This window comes from Gigantopelta aegis, chromosome 14 (assembly GCF_016097555.1).
Source record: "Gigantopelta aegis isolate Gae_Host chromosome 14, Gae_host_genome, whole genome shotgun sequence".
Lineage (NCBI taxonomy): Eukaryota > Metazoa > Mollusca > Gastropoda > Neomphalida > Peltospiridae > Gigantopelta > Gigantopelta aegis.
Genome location: NC_054712.1, coordinates 38,129,442 through 38,143,383, shown reverse-complemented (window position 1 = coordinate 38,143,383; position 13,942 = coordinate 38,129,442). Strand labels below are relative to the sequence as shown.

Genomic DNA, 13,942 nt, shown 5'->3' with positions numbered 1-13,942 from the left:
AGTCTGGCTGTATGAGGTTGTGCATTGTCATGCTGCAAAAGGGTACCCCTAGGCTGTTGACACAAGAACGGCACTACAACAGGTCGCAACACTTCATCCCTGTATCTTTAACCAGTCAGATTTCCACGGATGATGAGAGGCCTTGTTGTCCGTTGATTGCAAATACCGCCCTGTACCATGACGCCGCCTCCACCAAAAGGGTGCACATCTTGGATGCAGTTCAGCGCCAGTAGCTCTCCCCTACGTCGATAAACACAAACTCTGCCATCATTTTGGAACATGTTGAAGTGACTTTCATCCGTGAACAGCACCCTTTCCCAATCACGCTGCTGTCACCGACATACAGTTTGCGCCCATTGTAATCTGCGTTGACGGTGTAGAGGGGTCAAGACCATTCCACAGAAGGGGCGGAAAGCTCTGATACCAGCCCTGCAGAGTCGTCGTAAGACTGTTCGTCTGCTGACGGGGTGTCCCAGTGCCGTCGCCGCCGTTGACATCGCCGTCACGAATCGGTTCCACAGGTGGAATGTCCGGATGTAGCAGTTTTCAGCTGGCATTGTGACCCTTGGTCTTCCCGATCTTGCACGGTCTTGTGCCTGGCCTGTCTGCTGATAACGGCTCAACAAGTTGCTGATGGCAGCTTGACTGCAGTTGAAGGTTCTTGCAATCTTCCGTTGAGAGGCCTCCATATCAGCCATACCGATAGCTCTGTTGCGTTCTGCTTGGATAAGTCTCGGCATCTCTCTGATGTTCTTTTTGATACTGTTTCCTTGCTTTGTCCCACACCGGTATTTATGCAATAATCATGCACGAGCATTTTTAACAAATTCAAATTATGCTGTTTTTCACATTTTTCATGACTGCACGAAATTCACTAAATCCGGAAACAGTGACTTTTCGGAAACACAGGGTGTGTTTTGGCGAATGTTTTCTCATTACTTTCAAACTTATTGCTGTATCTTTAATTCAGATAAACTTATTTTAAAAGAGATAAGTTTCTTTTGCCTGTTAGTTTACAATACTTTGTTGGGCCTGGTAGGGGACATGTATTACTCTCAGAATGGTTGTTGTTGTGTATTGTAGCTAATAGATAATCAAAGAATGAAATGTTTTATTTAATGACGCACTCAACACATTTCTAATAGATAATCAAGAAACATTAAGCATTGCCCTTCATAGAGAGGTCAACATTAAAATCACATCAAATTCCCCATTGTTCCCAACAAATTTTCATAATTCCTAAATTTTGGGACCATGACTGTGTGAAAAATGGGTATATTGCAATGAATAAAAACATTGTCCTCCATGAAATTGTTTGAACAAAAACATCACCACCTAACTTGTGATCAGTTTTATGCTGTTCATAGATTACACACACAAGGATCAATATACAGAGAAAAGTGATATATATGAATGAGTAACCAAGTGTCAGCATGTTTAAGTTCAAGTTTGTTTTGTTTAACTACACCACAAGAGCACATTTATTTATTTATCATCAGCTGTTGGATGTCAACCATTTGGTAATTTTGAAACCTGCTTCATTTTTTTAATTAGTAGCAAGGGATCTTTTATATGCACCAACACACAGACATAATAGCACATACCACAGTCTGTATGGTGCAAAACACAAAAAGGGTTATATCTGCTTAAAAAGTTTGTTTTGTTTAATGACACCACTAGAGCACATTTATTTATCATCGGCTACTGGATGTCAAACGTATAGTAATTTCGACATATAGTCTTTAGAAAAGAAACCCGCTACATTTTCCAGTTAGTAGCAATGGATCTTTTATATGCACCATCACACAGACTTGATATCACATACCACAGTCTTTGATATAGCAGTTGTGGTGCACTGGCTGGAACAAGAAATAGCCCAGTGGGTCCACCGACGGGGATCGATCCCGGACTGACCACGCATCAAGCGAACACTTTACGACTGGGCTACGTCCCCCACCCACCCACCCACCAGCGTGTTTAAGAATGAATGATAATGGGAACATATAGTAAACTTAATAAATGTGTCACAACCCCTAGGTTATACCAGACCCATAATATATAATAACCTACACACAGGTTATCAGGCACTAGGCTTATTTGGATGCCTGTGATAACTATTTACAGTGCATTCACAGGGTACCAATAACAATTACTGTAGTTGAATATGAATTGCCGTAGGTCACAAGTTTTACTGATGGGCATATTTTTTTGCCTCTGGATAAAAATCATTGCTATAGGTTGAGGGAATAATTGTGAAAAATATGTTAATTTGCTGCAAAAAGATACTGGTTTTACTTTGCTGCAGGCAGGTTCAAAATGATGCTGTAGGTAAAAAAAATTCTTACAGTAAAAACATTTTGAAAGTGTCATGGGTAACAAATTCTTAAACTGACGGACCCTATAGTGTTTAAACACTGCGGCATATTTCTCACTATTATAGTCGTTTTTGATAACTGAAATCATACTTTACTTAGATTTTATTGAACATTTATTATTATCCATTTCTGTACATCCAAAGTGTTTCTGGTCATCCTGGTGTTTTTAATATTACAAAATGCATTTCTCTTATTTTAAAAAACCTGCACGTGTATGCATCTGAAAAATAACAGTTATGGATTTGAGATTTAGTCTATTTGTAATGGTATTTCACCATTTCAACATCACAGACTTTGTTTCACTCTGTTGTAAATTTATCCACATGTGTTACAGGTTTGTAGATTATACCTAAACATAGTGTCCATTTTTACGAGTTGAAACTAGGGTCTGTGACTTTAAATTTGAGTCCTGCATTCATGTTTTTTCTTCTGCACATACCTGCTATTATTATTTCACAGGCTATTCAGTGTTACATGTGTAAGAAATTGCCACATTTCGTGACTCTTGTGAGTGAATTCGCACCGGCATTGTCTAGCTGGTATTTGCAGTTGACCTTTTACATGTTTTGTTCTGTATTTTTACAGCATGTCTGCAGAGGTTTTTTTTGTCTCACCTGGTTTTAATCACCTGGGCAGCTAGCACAAGCCAGTTTGCAGCATACAGCTATTGTTTTATTGTCACCTGATCTACCTGTGTATGTGTTAATCTTTAACAAAATCTCAACCAGGCCTTATATGTATCCAACTTGTCATGCATGTGCTTTTGATAGTTCCCAATGAAAAAAGAAAGAGAAAAAAAGAGCAGTGTTCAGATTTCTGTACAGAAAGATATATAATCTGTATATTGTACATCTACCAGTGTGCGTGTGTACATGTATGTTCTGTTACGGTTATATGGTTTAAGGACCACACACATATTGAGGTAGGAAACCTACTGTTGTCACTTCATGGGCTATTCTTTTCGATTAGCAGCAACATATCTTTTATATTCACCATCCCATATACAGGATAGCACATGCCACGGCCTTTGATGTACCAGTCGTTGCGTACTGGCTAGAACGAGATATAACCCAATGGTCCCACTGACGGGGATCGATCCCAAACCGACGGCGCATCAAGCGAATGTTTTACCACTGGGCTACGTCCTGCCCCTATGTATGTTCTGTTACAATCCTCCAGGAATTACAGTCCATTACTAGTTCCAACTGAAGGGGACTAGTTATAGATTTTGTCCCCGTCCATCCGTCCGTCCGTCCATCTGACTGTGCAGGTCTTGAAATAGAAAGGAAAATATGGCCTGCTGTTAATGTTTTTTTGAGATACATGTAGCTGGTCAATAGAGATATGGCCTGCTATGAAAACAAAATATGACCTGATGGAAAAAAGTTTGCACGGGGTAGGGAGAGGGCCTGGTATAGTGTGTGAAAAATGATGACCTCTCAGGCCTGCTAGAAAAAAAGCTAGCACAGGTTGGGTGAGAGCCTGGTATAATGTGTGAACAATTATGACCTCTGTGATGGATTTTAGAGCATTATGGAATTAAAATATAACAGAATTACAAGCTAATAGCAGATAAGATAATAGTACAAACATCTCTCTGCAATTTGTTTGTGGTTTTAGCAGATGAATTTCTGTTTCAACTGCTAGGTCCAAAAATAAACTTCTTTTTGCTTTTCACAGGATAATGTTTCGAGTCCTGTCATCTGTCCCACATATAAGTGATATAGTTTTCAGAAATTTCAATGTCTCATGATAGTGAACTGGGCCCCGTTCCACGAAGCGATCTTAGCTCTAAGATCACCTTAGTGCATACGGTAGCTATGCACTTAAGGTGATCTTAGGGCTAAGATCGCTTCGTGGAACGGGGCCCTGGGGCTTAATTCACAAAGGTTTCTTAGGCTCTGTTAGACAACAAAGCATCCTCTTTGTAAATCTGTTTAGCATTGCACTGCGAGAGTTTAATGAATTAGACCCCTGATATTTTGTATGTGGCTGTATTGGGCAGAGTTACAGGTCAGGTTTGAGTTACACGGGGATTTACACATTTTTCACAGAGTTATGGCCCTTGAACTTAGGATAACACGCCAGGAAATGTTGAAATCTGCATTCATCCATGCCAGAATCACTGATGCAGTGCGGGCGGACACTGACAAAAATAATATGCGAAATTTAAAAATATTCCATTATATTCTACAAACAGTGAGATTCACACAATAACTTTGTTTTAAAATTCTAACTTGTTGTCTTGTTGTCCAGTTATACAGTAACTATTTTTTGTAGGCCAGACAGGAGACATTTATTTCTATAGCAGTACTCTTAGAATGCTTCTTGTTGTGGTGCATTGCTTGCAAAATTTAATTTTGCATAACTGATTCACCGTTTGTGTGAAATTTACAGAATAATCGGCCCTTGCTGTGCGTCTTTTATTTGGGTTTTTTCAAAGATACAAAAAAAAAAAAGGTTGTGCAAACCAAAATAGGTTATGCAATTTCCTTTGTCATAAACCCTTTTCAGTTGAGCTTGAATTTGTAGAGGCACATGTTGCGAAGAAAGAAGAAAGCATTAAGGGGGGTTTATCCCAATAAGGGATCAGAATATATACATGTAATTTAATAGTAAAGCCTGTGCTTAAAAAGAGATGCTTTGTGAACTTTATTATTTCCTACTGTGTCGTCAGCAAATGCAGACATACATGTAAACACACGTAGCAGTATTGAAACTTATTAAAAAATCATGGTGGCCAGCTGGGCCTACATGGTAAAAAAAAATGTATCTTCATGGCCCAGATAAAATTAACTTCATACACATGTACATGTATAAAAGTCAAATTATTACACTGAAAGGATAATTTACTAGTAGTTTAAAAAACAAAGAAAATAGAAGAAAAAAACCCCTCAGAACACCTCGTTTCTTTTTCTTTCTTTATTTCTTGTATGATTTTTTGATATTAGAAAGATATATACTTTTTAAAGACTATATATATATATATCTTTATAAAATTAGTACGCTCCTATAGTAAATAAAGGTTGCCTTAGATAACCCATTCTCTGATTGCTTCACTCCTGCTCCCCCCTTCCCCCCACCCATCATGACCAGTGGCCCATGCTGGGTATATCAAAGGTCATGGTATGTGCTGTCCTGTTTCTAAAAAAAACTTCATATAAAAATCCCTTCCTAGCAATGTAAAAATGTAGCATCCTGGTCTCCCCTAAGACTGTATGTCAGAATTATCAAATATCTTGACATCCAATAACCAATGATGAATTAGTGAATAGTTGTGTCATTAATGAAAACCAAACTTTAACTTTGTACAATTATACAGATTGTTCCTTGTGGCTCTGTCTCGTCTTGACTTCTAGACAGCGTTATTGTCCATCTTAATCACCGTACCGACCATTTTCTGAAAATTGCAAGGAAGATATCCAGTCTTTAATGACCTTTTTTCCCCCAGTCAAATGTTTCCCGTTTTCTCAAATAATGCCTGCAAATTGATGGCGGTGCCTTCTAATGGCCATCTGCATCACTAATTTAAGGTGAATGGTTTTCCGTGAGGTACGTGACGTGTACATGTGTGCTGTGTATGGGTGCCAGACATGTATCATGTCTGCACTTGAAACCTGCGTTATTTCCTCGCTTTTCCGAATTCCTCCTACATCTGTTTGTCATTTCACATTATTACTCATCCCTTTCTTGCATTTTGTTTCCCTTGCATCGTTTTGCTTTCTTTCTTTCGTTCGTTGCACCTCGTTTATATGAATATTAATGTTGTTTGCAAGTAATGATACTGGTATAGTCTGTCACTTGTATTGTGCTTGGCATATGTTAGTAACATCTTTCTCCTCCTATAAACTGACTGATACGTACACAGTATAACGTTCGGTAATGAACATTGGGTTAGTGGTGATAAATCTAGAAATATCTTGTGGTAAACTGTCCATAGACTTATAGTTTGATGTATACATATAGTATGTAGATAAAATAGAAGAGCAATGCTCACCCATAGTGAAAAATGACATCTGCTCATGGAGTTTGAACGTAACAATTTCTTGATTTGTTTATCCTACTATATTTGATTATTCTAGTTGGGGATCATACATATAAAATACAGAATGTAGAAAATATTTTTAAAGCTCAAGTCAGCTTTTATTTTAAAATGGGTACCTGCAAGAGGTATACTAGAATCTCAATCTCTCTCTCTCTCTCTCTCTCTCTCTCTCTCTCTCTCTCTCTCTCTCTCTCTCTCTCTCTCTCTCTCTCTCTCCACTGTCTTCCACTGTCTTTCTGTCTTCTAAAGCTTTCTCTTCTCTCTGTATCTCACTGTCTCCATTTCTATCACTTTTAACTCCCTTTCTATTCCTCTTTCTATTTTTTTTCTCCTCCCAATTCTTTCTTTCTGTCTCCCTGTCTGTGTCTCTTTCTCTCTCTCTCTCTCTCTCTCTCTCTCACTCTGTCTGTCTGTCTGTCTGTCTGTCCTTATCTATATCTATGCATGCATGTGGGTGTTCTTACTTATTCCACACTGTAGCAAGAAGTGCTATCAGATGGCAGACAGTCATCAATTACAAGAATCATTTCTCCATTTCCTGCCTTGAGCACTTTGTGGCTGTATGTTATTGGAGATATTATATACCTTCCTTCAGCAATGGAGTCTTACCTTTGGTTGAGGTTCTTTTTGTTGTTGTCAATCTATAGATACATTTCACCCAAGTAATTACCACCCAAAACTTAGTATCTGTGAAGAAATATAGATAAAATCTTATTGCAAATAACACCACGAATACCAGAATGTTATGCTTAAAAAAAGAAATGGCCGCCAGCTGAGAAAGGTATTTTGAAAAAAAGATTTCAATCAGGCAGAATCAGGAGTGTGGTATCAGGAGTGTAGGAGATAGTGGTACATGTGTTTTAAGTTTTGCTGTGATACCGCTGTTAACAGTGCATACACAAACACAGATTGTGAGTGTGGGGTTGCCTCATCTGACTGATGTTGATTCAGAGGTTCTTATGTGATTAGCAATCTCACAAGTATTGCTGCTTTGATTTGTGATGTACACAGGTACATAGAACTGCTGGCTCCTGGTCTCCAGAGTATCGCTTAAATTGACTGGATAATATACACATGCATCGCAATCTGACTGTATCCGCAATCTGACTGTATCCGTGGGGTGGGACGTAGCCCAGTGGTACAGCGCTCGCTTGATGCGCGGTCGATGTGGGATCGATCCCTGTCAGTGGGCCCATTGGGCTATTTCTCGTTCCTGCCAGTGCACCACAACTGGTATATCAAAGGCCGTGGTATGTACCACCCTGTCTGTGGGATGGTGCATATAAAAGATCCCTTGCTGCTAATCGAAAAGAGTAGCCCATGAAGTGGCGATAGCGGGTTTCCTCTCTTAATATCTGTGTGGTCCTTAACCATATGTCTGACGCCATATAACCATAAATAAAATGTGTTGAGTGCGTCGTTAAATAAAACATTTCTTTCTTTCTTTCTGACTATCCAGGGAGGGTTCTAGCTCAGTTGGTAGAGCACTCACCTGAGGTACTTGCATCGCAGGATCGAACTACCTCTGTGGATCCATTCAATTGACTAGACTTCTTCTCGTTCTAACCAGTGCACCACAACTGGTCAAAGGCTGTGGTATGTGCTATCCTGTCTGTGAGAAAGTGCATATAAAAGATACCTTGCTACAAATGGAAAAATTTGTGGGTTTCTTCTGATAACTACGTGTTAGAATTACCAAATGTTTGACATCCAATAGCCAATGATTGATTAATCTATGTGCTCTAGTGTGTCCACAGACAGGAAAGTATACTCAACAACGAAAGTTTAGCAAATATTTTTATGACATCTAAATTTGCCATGGTTGAATAAACTTGAACGAAAACTAGGTCCTCCTGTTGTGTTAAGGCAAAGGTTGATGAGTTTATGTTGTTTTTAAATGGTAAACATTTCAGATGTGAATACTAATTAATAAAAATAGGTTAATATATAAATGTTATGCCATTTCTTTTAACATTAGCTAAACTTTCGTTGTTGGGTATACTTACCATGGCTGTGACCAGTATTGGTGGTCCCGTCTTTTAGCAATTGCATATAAAAGATCCCATGCTGCCAATAATTAATAAATCAATCTGCTCTAGTGATGTCATTAAACAAAACAAACTTTAAACTTGAAAAAAAAACTAACCAACTTTTATACATTTCATGATTTGTGTGACAAGTGAGTTGATTTTCTACCCTTGGAATTGGAGCACACATGTAGTTTCTTTTATGTTCAACAGTATGTGACAATCAGTTGTATATCTATATCTATATAGGTTCGTGTTCTGTGTATGCTTCGACAGCCAGTTATAGGTCTCTGTAATGAGGTGACAAGGTCACTTACCTGTAAAACTATATTCTATACTTAGACAGGTGATAAGGTAATGGAAATGTGGCTGTGCATGGTTATGGCTGTTTTACGGCTTTGTCCTCGAGTTTGTGATGTGTTACCAGTTCATCACCACAGTAACATTAGCCTGTAGTGGGAGATCTACGGTAGAGTCATCACATTAAAACACCACCGGGGTCTTCAGTTGAATAATATGTGCCAAAGACTCAATAAACCCACTTAAACATGGTGTACATGACAGTTAAACATTATTTTAGGGGTCGTCCACAATTATTAACATTGTTACGAAAGTACAGGTTGTATGTTAGGGAGGAAATAGTTAACAGGGCCTTAGCTAGTGGTTGGGGGGGGGGGCAAGGTGGGGGGGGGCGAATTATAGGAACTTAAAGAAAATTCTCTTCCTAAGCGTTTAACGAATTTTAGACTATTAACTACTCAGTTGTCCCCCAAACAAAAATCCTGGCTACGGCCCTGGTTAATGTCAACACTTTTTTTGACAAAAAACACCTAACAAATACTCCGCAACCCCCCATAAAATAAAAAGGAGTTAATGCCAGCATACGCTTTGACAAAAAACACCTAACAAATACTCCCCAACCCCCCATAAAATAAAAAGGAGTTAATGCCAGCATACGCTTTGACAAAAAACTAAAAAAAAAAGAGCCCCTACCCCCACCCAACCCCCTGAGAAGTTAAAAAATATGCAGAGAGAGTTAAAGCCAACATACATGTATGTGTTTTTGCAAAAAATCTGCAAAAAAACCCATCCTTTTGGCATGAACAATATTGATGTATGCTTTTAGGGAGGGAGGGGAGGGGTAGCAAAAAAAAAGAAAGAAAAAGAAATGTTTTTATTTAACGACGCATTCAACACATTTTATTTACGGTTATATGGCATCAGACATGGTTAAGGACCACACAGATTTTGAGAGGAAACCTGCTGTAGCCACTACATGGGCTACTCTTTCCGATTAGCAGCAAGGGATCTTTTATTTGCACTTCCCACAGGCAGGATAGCACAAACCATGGCCTTTGTCGGTGCAAGTGGTTTACACCTACCCATTGAGCCTTAGAGAGCACTCACTCTCGACAGGGATCCGAACCCAGCCTATAGACCGATGACCTAACCACGACGCCACCGAGGCCTGTCAAAAAAAAAGAAGAAGAAAAAAAAGAATATGACTTGTATCGTTATGAATATTTTGATAGGTAAAAACAGCCCCATTCATGTATTTCATCATACTTGTTACGTTACGATGTTGTCATGCACTACGAGTCACCGGTACATGTAAGTGAAAAGAATGTATAATGAAGCCTCCCTGTATTGCCCACTCGGCAGCTTTTGCATTGCAGGTACATGTATTACATGCATACTAAACTGCACTGAAAATGCAGCAGTCGGATTTGTATTGTAAAAACAATAGCCGATGATTAATAAATCATTGTGCTCTAGTGGTGTTGTTAAACAAAACCAACTTTGTATTGTAAAAAGAACAGAAAACATTTTGTTCAGTATTGCATCGCGATTCGCTTTGCAAGTTTCAGAGATTGCTATGAAATTTTGAAACATTAAACAGTAGTTGCTAATCAATTTTCAGTTAACTAGATATATCGCTGATCAATATCTTGAAAACAAAATATTTCCTGAAGGATATATGAAAAAGAAGAAAAAAGTACATATTTAACTCCTTTTGTGTAACTGGATCTATTCTGGTAAGCAATACAAATTGTATGCAAGGGTTAGGGTTATTGGATCTATTCTGATAAGCAATACAAATCGTATGCAAGGGTTAGGGTTATTGGATCTTTTCTGATAAGCAATACAAATCGTATGCAAGGGTTAGGGTTATTGGATCTTTTCTGATAAGCAATACAAATCGTATGCAAGGGTTAGGGTTATTGGATCTATTCTAATAAGCAATACAAATTGTATGCAAGGGTTAGGGTTATTGGATCTATTCTGATAAGCAATACAAATTTTATGCAAGGGTTAGGGTTATTGGATCTTTTCTGATAAGCAATACAAATCGTATGCAAGGGTTAGGGTTATTGGATCTTTTCTGATAAGCAATACAAATCGTATGCAAGGGTTAGGGTTATTGGATCTTTTCTGATAAGCAATACAAATCGTATGCAAGGGTTAGGGTTATTGGATCTTTTGTGATAAGCAATACAAATCGTATGCAAGGGTTAGGGTTATTGGATCTTTTCTGATAAGCAATACAAATCGTATGCAAGGGTTAGGGTTATTGAGTGTTGTATAGCAACTTCACATTTGCTATATACATGTACTGGCAATAATAAATTGAAAATTGAGAGGTGCATTTTCAATGGTTCTCAGTATACATGTTGTAAAATAAATTGGTCTTACTCACAGGCCACAGGATTTCAACTATTATGGGTAACACTTTTTCACTTCCGTGCCACGTGCCACATGCCATGTGCTATGTGATCTTTGGAACACATGGGAAACTTGTTTTTCTAGTAATTATGGATTATATTACATAATATAAATCTCAAATCAAACATGCTACAATATATTTTATTATGATACAAGCACAAACACTTTTAATGTACATATATTTTTAACATTCAAGGAGAACCTGGTTAATTGTAAATAGTAGGACACTGTACCTCGAATCTATCAACTCACATGTATTAAATACATGTACATGTGAGTTGATAGGTCTGAAGTACAATGACAAATTTTGTCATAATACTAACGTTCAGTATGTCAAATCTCATATCCACGTGCCATGTGCCATGTGCTCTTTGGAACACATGGAAAACTTGTTTATCAGTAATTATGGATTATATTACATGATATAAATCCCAACTCAAACATGCTACATTGTACCTCGGACCTATCAAGTCACATGTATTTGTCATAATACGAATGTTCAGTACATGTCAAATCTCATATCCTTAAAAACTATTTCTATGCTATAATAATAGTTTTTAATGAAATACAGGACTCTACATTCTGAACATTATCTCAAATATCATTAACTCATAATAATGACAGGATAGTGTTTTTGTTACTTAATTTGTCAAATGAATGTCCATCGAGTCAAAACATCTAAGAAATGTTGATCAAGGAAATACATGTACATGTATATCACAAATGTCTTTTGTGAAATCCCTTTCTATCAGGTCTGAGGAGTTAAAATGTGCAGTAAAAAAAAAAGAAAAAAAAAGACAGGGACGTTTCTTACCCATGCAATCTCCCTACCAGGGCATCGTTATGGACTAGGGGCCTAATTCACAAAGGTCTCTTAGGCTCTGCTAGACAACAAAGCATCCTCTTTGCAATTCTTTTAGCATTGCACTGTGAGATCACAAAGTTGCGAGAGTTTAGTGGGCCTAATTCACAAAGGTCTCTTAGGCTCTGCTAGACAACAAAGCATCCTCTTTGCAATTCTTTTAGCATTGCACTGCTAGATCGCAAAGTTGCGAGAGTTTAGTGAATTAGGTCCCTGACCTGGGCCGTTCCACAAAGCGATCTTAGCACTAAGATCACCTTAAGTGCATATGTTAACTGTGCAGTGATCTTAGGGTGATCTTAGGGCTAAGATTGCTTCGTGGAATGGGGCCCAGGTACCTGCAGCCTTATATGACTCCAGTTTTTGAGTTAATCTTGAACTCATTGAACTATGTTACCTATATGTACATATATACAGATATAATATTCATTTATAGCAGCAAGTTTTTATCTTTGATGTTTTGTTTATTTCAGGTGCCACGAAAGAGATAGGCTCAGCTTTAACCAGGCTGTGTATGAGACATCGGAATATAGAATCCAAGCTCAAAACAGTTACCAAGTAAGTCTCAGAACATTAAAAAAAAATAATCTATCATACTTTCCATCTATCTTGTCTCAATGTATGCAACCATGACATTTCATTTCATTTCAACTTATTTTCGAGTTTATATAGCCTGAACCTAAGTTTGGGCATGAGCACATTAATAGAGTTCCCATACCAGCTACCAGCCTTACATTTGTTGTCTCAACCACGACACCACCGAGGCCGGCATAACCATGACAGTGTCCCTCAGAATGCCACAAAATGTGTAAACCTCTGAAAACAGGTTTTGAAAAATGACTACAATCAGTCCCCGTCGATGGGCCCATTGGGCTATTTCTTGTTCGAGCCAGTGCATCACGACTGGTATATCAAAGGCTGTGGTATGTGCTGTCCTGTCTGTGATGGTGCATATAATACATACCTTGCTACCATTGGAAACATGTAGTGTGTTTCCTCTCTAAGATTATATATGTCAAAATTACCAATGTTTGACATACAGTAGTTGATGATTAATAAATAAATCAGTGTGCTCTAGTGGTATTGTTTAACAAAACAAACTTAATATTTGATAAAAGTTTTTTGAAGACATTTGTTAACACTTTTGAAAAATGCCTTTTTAAGTTTCTCGCTTTACACAGTTTATAGATGATGTTGTTCAGCACCAAAGTACATGTAGTGTTCTTACTTCTTATTTCCAGTTCCATATTAGACAGTTTAGTAGTACCAATACAGGAGAAGTTAGAAGACTGGAAAAAAGTGGTTGCTCAGTTAGACAAAGACCATGCTAAAGGTAAGTTACAACTTACTTGAACAGGCCTTCACACATTCAAAATTCTCTCTCCCCCCCCCCCCCCCCCCCCCCCCCCCCCCCCAGTCTTATTCATTGTGCTAGTACTAGGTAAGTATGAATAATAATGAAAATTAGAAACAAATTTTCTAATTATAAGTTATAACCAGTTTAGATTTGTTAGAATTGAATGCAATGTTTGGCAGTTCCAGGGGTTGCAAACAACAATTTTCCTTCAGGGGTCCTTGAGCGGCCCCTCGACCCCGGCCGCAGTAAGCTTTTTCGTTCCAGCCCCTCTCACATCCCTGACATATATACAAAATATATAAATTTGGAGCGATGGAAGTTATTTTAATAACTGTTTTATCTTGCTACACTTGATTATAATCGCTGTACATTATTTGATGAAATTGTAATTAAAATGGAGAAGATTGCAGACAAAAAGTGCAGACTAGACCCACAAGAATGATTGCCACAGATCCTTTTACACCAATTTATGAGTAATCTTAATATCTTTGTGACAGTAATCCAGATTACTTGAGTAAGGCTGCTAATGGAGCTGTCAGTGGAATAAAATAG

General features: G+C 38.1%; 1 protein-coding gene across 4 annotated transcripts in view; it reads left to right on the top strand.

Moving 5' to 3' along the window:
* Window positions 1–13,942, top strand: part of LOC121388003 (protein MTSS 1-like) — a 121,791-nt gene that overhangs the window by 52,304 nt on the left and 55,545 nt on the right. For all 4 annotated transcript variants that reach the window (XM_041519196.1, XM_041519198.1, XM_041519197.1 and 1 more), the window contains exons 4-5: window positions 12,507–12,591; window positions 13,275–13,366. In XM_041519196.1, coding sequence (XP_041375130.1) covers window positions 12,507–12,591; window positions 13,275–13,366 — 177 coding nt within the window. The remainder of the gene's footprint in view (window positions 1–12,506; window positions 12,592–13,274; window positions 13,367–13,942) is intronic.